Source organism: Psittacula echo (assembly GCF_963264785.1).
Source record: "Psittacula echo genome assembly, chromosome: 1".
NCBI lineage: Eukaryota > Metazoa > Chordata > Aves > Psittaciformes > Psittacidae > Psittacula > Psittacula echo.
Genome location: NC_137735.1, coordinates 100,266,288 through 100,277,469, shown reverse-complemented (window position 1 = coordinate 100,277,469; position 11,182 = coordinate 100,266,288). Strand labels below are relative to the sequence as shown.

The window sequence follows — 11,182 nt, the reverse complement described above, 5'->3', positions numbered from 1 at the left end:
GTCATCCCTCTCAAAGTATTTTGATCCTACACAAAAAGGTGGAGGATTATTCAGACTAAAGCACTACCTGTAGACAAGCTGTGATCACAAATCCCTTTTGCAGCCTCTGACACCCTACTGATGCTGGATGACATTTTAACTGAGCATTAGGAACTGACGCTTTCGCACAGAGTGCTGCAACGTTCCTGCGGGGAGCACAGCGTGAGCATGCAAAGGTGGGGAATGCAGAACTGATGTAAAGCTAAGACTACATTCTCTTTCTGACTTGCTCTGCGAACAGCAGGTGAGTGTAGTATTTTCTAGGATAAAAGGTGAAAACTTCAGTCCATTTGTCACCACTTAAGTGTAACTGAGAAAACGGCCCAGGGAGCCTCATGCAAGTCTCCTGGTACCCCTCAGGCTCTCTCTGCTGCAGAAGAATACATGCAAAGTGCCAAACTCACCACCACTATGGCATTTGCTTTTAGTTTATGCAGAGCAAAACCAAACAAACCCTGTTAGTATCACGTTTCTACAACAAACCAAAATCTCTCAATCACGGACACGTTGTGTCTCACATGTAATGAAATCCGGTGGAGGCGGGGAGGGAGGTGCGTGGAGGGGTGTGAGAACGGGGGATGGACGGCCCCACGCCTTTAAGCGGCTTCTGGCCGCCTTGGACACGCACAGACAGAGGGTCACCCGCGGACACTATGGCGAGCCCTTGCGTGGAGCTGAGCAACAAGATGAAGATGCCAATCCTGGGGCTGGGCACTTGGCAGGTACCGGGGCGGGCGGGAGGACGCTGGTCCGGCGGGCGCTGCGAGCGTGGAAAGGAAACAAAACACAAGAAGAAGAGCCGTAACCACAGCCGGGGCTCCCGCGGTGCGGCGCAGACTGCCGCGGAACCCGCTCTTCTGCCCGGGGACAGGAGGTCCGGTCGCGCCGCCCACCCGCAATAGCGGCCGCTTGTATAACCGGGCGGGCTGCCGGGCGGGGCCGGGGGGAGAGCGGGGCTCGGAGAGCAAACAGCAAAGGAAAAAAGGGCAAAACAAAAGGGGAAGGGGGGTGAGGGGGTGAGGAAGGTGGAGGGCGGATAAAAAAAAAAAGAGGAGGGGGAGCAAAAGAGGAAATGGACCGGGAAGAAGCAAAAGTAGGTTACGAGAGGCTGCCTGGGTGCTGGCAGCTCGCAACCCTGCGATGGCGTCCTGTGCCACGGGACTGCCTTCGTGGGCAGGGTTTGGCGAAAGTACTTGGGCAACATTGAGAGTAAAGAAGGGGAAAGGATAGTGGGTACATGCTGCTGGAGTCAAAATGTGTCACAGGAACTAGTTCCTTTCTGCTCTGTCCCATTTCCCTACAAAAATGCTGTTTGCTTGGAAAGTTGAAACTCAGTTTAAATACAGGTGACAAGAAAGTCCATCCGCAGGTGGAAATGAGGACTGTGCAGAGCTGTAACAGCAGTGAGCAGTGGCAGAAGGCCATGGAAGAGCTCATGGTTTGGTTGTGTTTGCTTTCAGGCTCCTCCAGGAAAGGTGGAAGAGGTGGCAAAGTGTGCTATTGATGCAGGCTACCGCCTCTTTGACTGTGCCTATTTCTACCAGAATGAAAATGAAATAGGGAATGCAGTCCAGCAGAAGATCAAGGAGGGGGCTGTGAAACGGGAAGACCTCTTCATTGTCACCAAGGTACAAGGATGCAGGATTATTGGGACATTTAGCTTTTCTCAGAAAGTAAACACTTGTTCCATCTGTAAAGTAACATGAGGACCTATTCCCTTCTCTGACCTTCACTTCATGGGTGTCATGTGTGCTATAAATTCTATCCTTCAATTGTAATTTGGACTGAGCCTTATCAGAAGCCATTGAGAACTTAGGAAATATAGCATGGCAGTTGCTAATCTAATAATTTCGTTGGGTCTATTAAGGCATTTAATTATACTGGTGGTTCATTTGCTCGCACCCTAGAAAGATCAGGAAAAAAAAGACAAATCAGATGTCTGAATTCAAAGGTGTTGTGCTACTTATTGGTATTCAAGACCCTTGAAAATGGTGTCATGTACAAAATGTAAGCCTGAAAGGAAATAGATATTAAAGTATAACTCCACTGCATTCTCTTCTCCACTTGCCTCAGCGATGCAATTTACCAGAAAATAGGAACACTTCAGCTAAAAATTATTACTTGGGGTTTTCATTAGCAAAATGATAAAACTTTGAGTATAATTAGGCTTTTGCACATGCTCTTAATTTCTGTTAAAGAACAGATTTTAATTTGAATAATGCTTTCAAGTTCTTCTATTTAAATTACTTGGATTTTCATTTCAGAAATTAAGTAAAATGGGCAACAATTCTCACTGTGGGCAGTAAAAAGGGACAGAACCTGGGTAGCTGTGAGCTGCTTAAGACTCAGAATTTAAGCTGAAAAAACAAAATCTAACACTAACACTCCTTCCAGAGTGTTATATTTATTTCTGAGAATCTCTTTTCATAAGTAGGAATACTGACTGTCCACCTTCATGGCTGACTCCTTATTTGTGGTATGTTTGTCCTGCCTTACCATGAAGATATCGGCATCCTTGTCTTCAGCGTGAACTGAGTAGGTGGGGAAGGAGTTTTCCTCCCAGATCACCAAGGGAGAAGCTTCTGTCCCCTGGATTGTGGAAACTGTAGAATCACGGTTCGGCTTCTTCCCGCAGTTATGGAACACATTCCACGAGAGGTCCTTGGTTAAGGTAGCATGCAAGAAGAGCCTCACTGCACTGCAACTGGACTACCTTGATCTCTACCTGATACACTTCCCTATGGGGTACAAGGTAGTACCTACATCCCTCTTCTCCTTGTCTGGCTAGAAACATGGTGCATTCTCTCATCTGTGTTGTGACCATCTTCATCATGCAGCTGGGATATGCTGTGGTTCATTTGGCTCTTCCCTTACCCTTGTGGTAGCAAGAATTCAGTCACTAACTAGCTGGTGGTATGTTTTAGCATGTGAATCTGGATTTACGCACTTGTTGGGGCAAGATAGTCGTAGGTATGAGCACTGCTAACAAGCCCGCTGGGTCCTCAAGGAAACCGTAACCAACACAGAATTGTGCAGTTTGGGATCATGGCCTTCTCCTGGGCCAGAACAGTGTGAACATCTCAGCTTTTGGAGATGCTGGCTTGGTTTGGAGCAACCAACAGTGGGAAATGAATCACAGTGCAGCAGCACAGTACTTTCACAGCCTCCACACCCCCCACACCCCGCCCCCCAAGTCTACACCTGTGTAAAAAAAACAACACTAGAATAAAGAGGAGGGGGGTGGTATCTTTTGCCTTCTACCTAGATTTGCCTGAGTTATGTAATTACTGCTAATTCCCACTTTTTATGTGCAGGGTTTGTTTTGTAGAAATATGGCCCTTGTCCAAAAAATGTGCGGTTTTTTTTTCAGTTATGTAATATGTTTTAATAACCTCCAAACTTGCTGCCTATCAATCCAGTCAGAAGTGCTAGTAAACAGTAGGAAATTCAGCTCTTAACAAAAAGTCTATGCATTATCTGCCTTGAAATAACAGGCTGGTGAAGAACTGAATCCTGTGGATGAGAAGGGTATGAGTATCCCCAGTGATACAGATTTTCTGGACACATGGGAGGTAAGTTGATGTTTGCTCTTGTGGGCAGGTGTCAGCACTAAAGATGCAGCAGAGATCTGCGTGCGCAGTGAAATTAAAGAATAGGTTTGGGTATGGAGGATAGTCACAAAAAAGTTGTATTTCATGATCAAAATGAGCAGAGCTGCTGCTACCTCTTGTTTTGGGGAGCAATAGGGGGATGTCTTTACTAAGACTAAAGAGGAGGAAGCTATCAGCACTGCCGGTGCTGTCATGAAAATATTTGTGTACATACAATGGAAGAATTGAAGCCTGGATTAATCCGGGTGTGGTTGTTGATTTAGTAGGTGTTTCATATAGATACGGAATTCTCATGCTTTTCGGTGTTGGCCGTCAGCACCTCTGGCTGTCCTTCAGTCCTCTTTTCTTTGTGCACTGGGGCCTGCTCCTACTACCTGCACCTCTGTGATGCTGCAGCTCTGGGAATTAACAGTTTTCTCTGCAGCAGCAGATTACAGGTGCAAGGAAGTATTTAGAGGTAATTGAGTATAAGGTAACATCCTCTCTGCTATGTTCTGCCAAATCAGAGGTAGTGTGCAGGTAAGGGAGGAAGTGGAGGGTCACCCGTGCTTTTTAACCTATGGTAAAATGACCCCCAAAGAAGCCAAAGCAAAATAATTTTGCTTCCTACTACAAAAGGGTTGGCCAAGCCATTCTTATATTACTTTCCCATCTGCACTGGAATGATGATGATGATGGCTTGACTTCGCGAACGAAGATTTGGGAAGGGCTTTACCTATGCTTACTACAAGACCGCTGATGACTAAAAAGGCACTGGAATGTAAAGCATATAGATAATACAAGTTGCAGTCTAGTATGAGTTGTTCATTGATTTGTCATTACCACCTCATAAACACATATGGTTGACTTTGCTCATTAGGCCATGGAAGAGCTGGTGGACTCTGGCCTAGTAAAAGCCATTGGTATCTCCAACTTTAACCATGAGCAGATTGAAAGAATCTTGAACAAGCCAGGACTGAAATACAAGCCAGTAAATAACCAGGTAAGATTTTTGTTTCTGTTGATGTCAACTAACCTTGAAATACTAATGCTACACTTCACATCTAAAACTGACTTCTGCCATGACCTTTGAATAGCTTTGGTGCCATCAAAAGGTCTGGCAAAGCACAATGGGTACCTCTAGTTTTCTGAAAGACTAAACCAGTACTGCCTGTGATAGGCAAGGCTTTGGTACAGTGTCAGTCTTAATGGTGTTTAGCTGACAGGGATGTCAACAGAAATTTTTTTTGTAGACTGGTGTGCATATATGCAGTGGTGATTTGAGAGCATGTCATACAAAACAGTATGGATTATGCATATCACAGTAATATCAAACACATGAGAATGTATCATTTTTAGATAGTGAAAAACAGTGAAAATATCCATTACCTTGTATAAGACCTTGTGTTTTTCTGCTGTATATCCTCTTTCACACTCTCAAGTGTGACTTGGACTTGGATGTCACAGCCAAAGTTGCCACAGGCCCATTTGTTTCAACCCTGGGATAACCAGCATAATTCCCACTGCGAGCACAGGCATGGGCACGTACAGAAATGCTCTAACTCACTCACTGAACTTATTTGTTTTTCAGCATAAACCATTTCACTGAACTTGGGCTCAGAAGGGAGGGTTGAAATATGCAGTTATATAACAAATACTTAGCACATACCTCATGAACGAAAGAAATCGCAGGACAGCAGTGGTATCAGGACCTTCTTCCATATAAGACTTCTTTGCACACAGCTGGGGGTGCTGAGAGCCCATCTCTACTGGCTTGGCAATATCCAGTAAAATCCCCACACTTGGTCCTGTGCAGGCACGTTGCTGCCTGTGCTGTGGTGCTGGGCTTGAGGCCAGTGTGTGTGCCAGGCAGGTTTAGCACAAGGGGAATGCAGAACTTGGAAAGATTTTATTGAGGGTTATAAAGTTCTGGTGGGTATGGACCCAACTATCCCCATGTTAAAAGCTCTACCAGCTTCAACACTTTAAAGAACTTCAGGTTTTGACTTCAGTTCGCTTCTCCATGGATGTGCCTGTGCCACACACTTTCATTGCCGTAGTAGCCTAATCTAGCTCAGGACTAGATAAACTACTGTACATGGATTTCACGTCACCATACCTCATAGCAAAGCTATAGCATTTAGAAATAGCTAAGTATGTGTATGGTGCCACATTCTGCAGTATAGACATAACCCTGTGGTCATACTATGGCTTGTGGCAACTTGAGCAGCATCCCCATGTAGGCTCTTGCTGTTTCCATTTAAAGGATGTCTTGCCCAAAAGGGTGGTCACGTGATCTGAGCTAAACTTGGGAAGCTCAGATTCCCAGGCTTCTTCAGGAATCAGGGAGACTCCTTGAGGAGAGTTTGGGTGACTTGGAGCAGAAACTAAACTTCAGGTATCCTGAGCTGCTTCTCTGAAGATGCAGTCCTGCTCTGCAGTCGTCAAGGAAGACTGATTTCCTCAGTTCCTGACCAGATAGCACTTTCACTCTTCTCATCTATTTCTCACTATCTTAGCATAATACGGAGCATGAGGAAGCCCTGTTCTCTGTGCTAGACCTCTAGATACTGCTGTGATGTGATGATGTTTTTATAAGGTAATTTTAATCATGATACTGGGAGTCTTCATATTTTCTGTGACCCAAGAGGAATTAAAATGTTATGCTCAGGAGCCCGGTGCAGTCTGCCTCTGTATCAACCACCATGCTTTTGTGCTTGCAGATTGAATGTCATCCATACCTAACCCAGGAAAAGTTGATCAACTACTGTCAATCCAAAGGGATTGTTGTGACCGCATACAGTCCTCTTGGCTCTCCTAACCGCCCGTGGTAAGAAAATATTCTTCTGCAGCCTTTCCGTACACAAATCCATTCATTTGCAACATGAATCTTTGAGGCAAATTATGTAAATAATGCAGGTATAATTGGAAAAATATTGTTGCTTTGCTGCAGATTATGTCACACAAAATTTCAGGCTTCCTGCAGGGAAGCTAACATCTCTCTATCATGAATATCCTGGCTTTTGTTTTTAATAGGGCCAAGCCTGGGGAACCTGTGCTGCTGGAGGATCCCAGGATTAAAGAGATTGCAGTTAGACACCGTAAAACCCCTGCCCAGGTCAGTGAGTCTGTCAGAGGAAACTATTTCTCCTCCTCTGACATCTTTTCATGACTAATGGCCAGTCTTAGCAGATGCTGCCTTCTCTAGAGATACGGTATAACAGAGCTGAACTGCACTTAACTCCTCACACTGACCCAGTTCTTACCAGCGTTCCTATGAATTATCAGGTGTTTTCTAAGAGGTCCTGATTGTGAGTTTAGAGGGGGCAGGGGCTGATAAGCAGTGGTGCATGCTTATCTCAGGTGTTCCCGCTTCTGGGGAGATTCCTTCTGCTCCCAGAGAGAAGTGCTTGCTCCCAGAGAACCCCTTTCCCCTGAGATTTACCTACAAATCGTCAAGCTAACTTGTCATTCCTTTCTCCAGTTAAGTTAGCAAAGTTATTCTTCAGAGAATCCTGTAATCGGCAGATTAATTTGATTGCTCCCCGTTTGCTTGTGTTCACAAAGAGCCATTGAAAGCTGCTTGATTATACAAGATGATTTTTTTCTCTGTTACTTACTAGTCACACAGATGAGTTCTTGCCCAGGGTGTGCAGAAACTGCACTTTAAACAAACCCACAGGTTCACAAGCAGCCAACCACAGTCCTATTTTAAGACAGGCAGAGCAGAACAAAAAAACCGTATTCAGCAGTACTCTTTTGAAGGGACACACACACACACGCAATGTTTAAAGTCTGTAAGTTTATTTTTCCTTTTAAGGACTTCAAAAAATCTTAACACAGGTGAAATACCTGTGAGACCGAAATAATCTGCGTTATCACTGGGGTCTGAGCACTCATATAATGCAAGCCAGAAGCATCATCATTCCTCCCCCCTTCCCCTTCTATCCTAAATGAAAATAAAAAAATGTCCTGCAGAAGCCAGGATGAAGAAACAACATAGGCCAGAAACAATTAGCTTGTCGGTAGACTGCAAGCAAATCCTGGTACATCAAACTCCTGTGTGCAAACTGGTAGAGTCTTCCAAAGAGTGAACATAGTTGTAGAAAAGGAAATTGGTTTGTGAATGAAAAAATAGTGGTAAGAGAGAACACAAAATTCATTTGAACAGATTTTTTGGTACCTCTGTGTTCATGCTCCTCCTTGTCCTTTGCTAGGTCCTGATCCGGTTTCTCATCCAAAGAGAAGTGGTTGTCATCCCCAAGTCTGAGAAACCTCAGCGTGTTGAGGAAAACATAAAGGTGAAGTTTCCATTGGGAACTGCTGCTACTTTTTTACACAGGATAGGCGCCTAAACCCATATCTCTTCCATGTTTCCATGGAGCAGCTCTTAAGAGGCATTGGAAGGGGAGTGCAGAGATGTAAAGATGGGGGCTCTGTGCTACCTAAGCACCTGCACTTGTTCTCTGCAGAAAAGCATTTTGTTCCTGTCAGAATAGAAATGGGTTACCCCAGGGCAGTCCAAGCTCTGCTGTCCAGAAAGGCAATCCAAGTTTTGGACTTGCCCCTGGGAAATGCTCAGTGAGCCTCTCTTTAGGATGTAAGGAACAAGCTGTAAACACCAGACCCATTACAGTTTGTCTCACTTCAAGGCTGTGGTTCCCCTTGACAGGAAAGTTCAGGTAGACATCTGCTCATAAGGCCTCTGTGTTACTTTCAATTCATGCTGCTAAATTTTGGACTTATTTCTCTTATGAACCACCAGCAAGAACTCTTAGACAACTGACTGAGGCAACTATTTGCGGTTGGTACCCAGTAGTCCTCTGTTGTAGCAGAAATATTTACTGCTGGTTCCAGTATTTGCAATACATTGAGTAATCCATCCTTGGCATCTTAAGTTTTTGTTCTGTGTATTACAGCACAAACTGCATTCAACCACTCAGAACTGTAAGACATTACTATGAACAGCACCTCAGAGAGAAAAGGGCTGTCTTGATTACTTCAAGGGCAGATTGGTATTTGGCTAAGAAATAAGAGGATTTCTTAACTGCTTAATGTGGATGCAATGTGTTCCTTTCCTCAAGTCATGAATACATGAAGCATATTAGTAGCTAACTACTCATGAAACTAAGTAAAAAGGGCTGTTCTTTTGTTTCCTTTTAGGTGTTTGACTTTGAACTGTCTAAAAAGGAGATGGACGTCATCCTCAGCTTTAACAGGAACTGGAGGGCAGTTCCAGTGCTCCAGTAAGTTCCTTTCTATTGTTGTTATCCACTAAGCCTATCTATATTTTCATCCGCCATGTCTTGAAAACATACATGACCAAGGCAAGGGAGAGCTCATATCTTCAGTCTTGCACCCCAGGTAACAATGTCCTGAAACTGATGTCAGAAGGGAGACTGATGCAGGACATTCCCTTCAGCATCTTTGTGTATCATGTGCTTGCTCACAAGACTATGTTAAAATTAATGACAGAAGCAAAACTTGAGTACATTGGCAGTGGGGCAGGGAGACTGCAGTAGAGAAATGCTGATGGTGATACTTTCTACAATACTTAAATAACCAGTTCTTTGTCTCCTCAGAGCTGTCAATCACAAGGACTACCCATTCAAAGCAGAATATTAATGCCAGTGGTTTCTGCAAGACCTCCATGTAACTCCTTCCAGATTAGAAGATGTACGCTGTAGCTTGGTCTTGATTTCTTCTTTTGTACTTGACTGTCATTATGAGCAGTTACTTCTCCTTTTTTAGGAGGAGGCCACTAGCTGGTATAAGAATGCATCAATAAGGATGGAACTTTTATAAAGACTGTTAGCAGAAATCTGGTTTTCATTAAGAGTAAAAAGACAATGCCTCTTCATTTCCTCTTTTCCTTGTTTTCCTTAATTAAAGACATGTTTAACAGAAAACTCTGGTTACTTACATGATTTTTTTTATACATTATTTCAAGTGCAGTCAGTCATACTGGCTCATGAGTTGCTGTAAAGGAATGTTCTCTTTATTTACTTTGCTTTTTACATAATTGTGATTTTTATAGTGTGAATCTCTAATGTTTTGGAATTTTATATGAAGTTTGAATAACAGCAATCAGTGCAGTGCTTAAATTTTTTCATAAAATTAGTTATGAAAACATGCCTGATGTCTGTTGTTTGTTTTTTAATCTTAATACAGGCAGAAATGAGCTTCTATAATTCCTGTACAAGGACAATACATAGAGACTACTTTGTGGCTTAAGCATCAAACAGGATTGTGCTCTAGCTAATGCTAAAGAACAAAGTTGTACCTGTTACCTCATGCAGCTCTCTCTGAAGAGCTAGAAACTGAAGTCTAGAGTGATTACTGGTGAAAGGTTGAAGACAGCATCTTATACAGTGACAACACACATCAGAATCCACTCCACTGAATATAAGGACTACCTACAAAATCAGACAGACCAGCTCTAGTAGTCTCAAACATAACATTAGATTTCTGCAGCTGTGCTGGCAGCATTCAGAACAGCCTGTCCAGACAAGGGTTGGCTTTATCTAAGGAAAACATAGAAAATATTTTCTTTAAAAACACCAAACCCTGAGGTAGACTCACATTTGTTTTAAATTATTTCGAGGTAGATATTGCCAGGCCAAAGCCACAGCAGGTTTGAAAAAGGCTATTGGGTGGCATTCCACACACTGACATGAGAAAGTCTGGCTAGGATGCCGAGTGAGCTGCAGGAAACTATGATCAGAAACTAAGATGACAATTTGGTATTGTCTGAAAAATCGTCACCTCATAATGGTATCAAAATGGCAAAAAACCTGCTGAGTCTGCCACTAGGGTATTTCTCTTTGGTGAATTCTGCCAGGAGGTGGTGCCAGCTGGTAGGAACAAACCATGACCACACCACTTCATGGTATTAGGGTATTAACCCTAAAACAGCATGCTTCCATGCTCTCAGAAAAGGCAAAAGAAACTTCTCTACATTAGCAAGGAAAAGTGTCACTTCACGTGAGGCAGAACAGGCACACTTCCAAGCATACAAGATCTTTTCGGGTGAAATTAGGCAGCGTCTGATTATTTCTTCCCAGCTTCTTGCTGCAGCCTTCCCATTGCTTCCTGGGGAGGTGGCAGCAGCCTAGGCGGCCTCTTTCAGATGGCCATTGACCAGGTTTAGAGTAGGGCATTACATGCTGTGCTGGTGTTAGAGCAAAAGCAAAGCACATAGGAGCCAGTAGCTCCCTAGGCTTGATCCCTGTGATCATGCAAAGCCTGGAAGCACATCCTGCTGAGGTAGACAGAAGAAACAGGATGGCTGTCACACAGAAAACGTTTTTTGAAACAGGGAAGCAGAAGGCTGTACTGCTAGGTCAGAACCTACTTCACCAGGCACGCTGGACAATGCACAGCTCCCATTGTGTACTGATAAGCACAACAACTAAGTTTTTTTTCTCCTCCCCCAAGAATTTGTAGGTTAAAATTGCTAATTTTCCCACTTGGTTGCCTACTATAGGATAGTGGATCAGGAGAGACACCCTTTGAGCTTCTTTTCAGTGACACAGCCTTTCCACTATTCCTAT

General features: G+C 43.7%; 1 protein-coding gene across 1 annotated transcript; it reads left to right on the top strand.

Annotated features, from left to right (window-relative positions):
• Window positions 1-692: 692 nt before the first annotated feature.
• On the top strand, window positions 693-9,254 carry LOC308219657 (aldo-keto reductase family 1 member B1-like; the record flags this gene model as incomplete). Its single annotated transcript, XM_080614919.1, has 10 exons — window positions 693-761; window positions 1,500-1,667; window positions 2,675-2,791; window positions 3,534-3,611; window positions 4,510-4,632; window positions 6,353-6,459; window positions 6,666-6,747; window positions 7,847-7,930; window positions 8,793-8,875; window positions 9,212-9,254. 10 exons carry the CDS (start codon window positions 693-695, stop codon window positions 9,252-9,254), a joined length of 954 nt encoding a protein of 317 aa, XP_080471045.1.
• Between the last annotated feature and the right edge of the window lie 1,928 nt (window positions 9,255-11,182).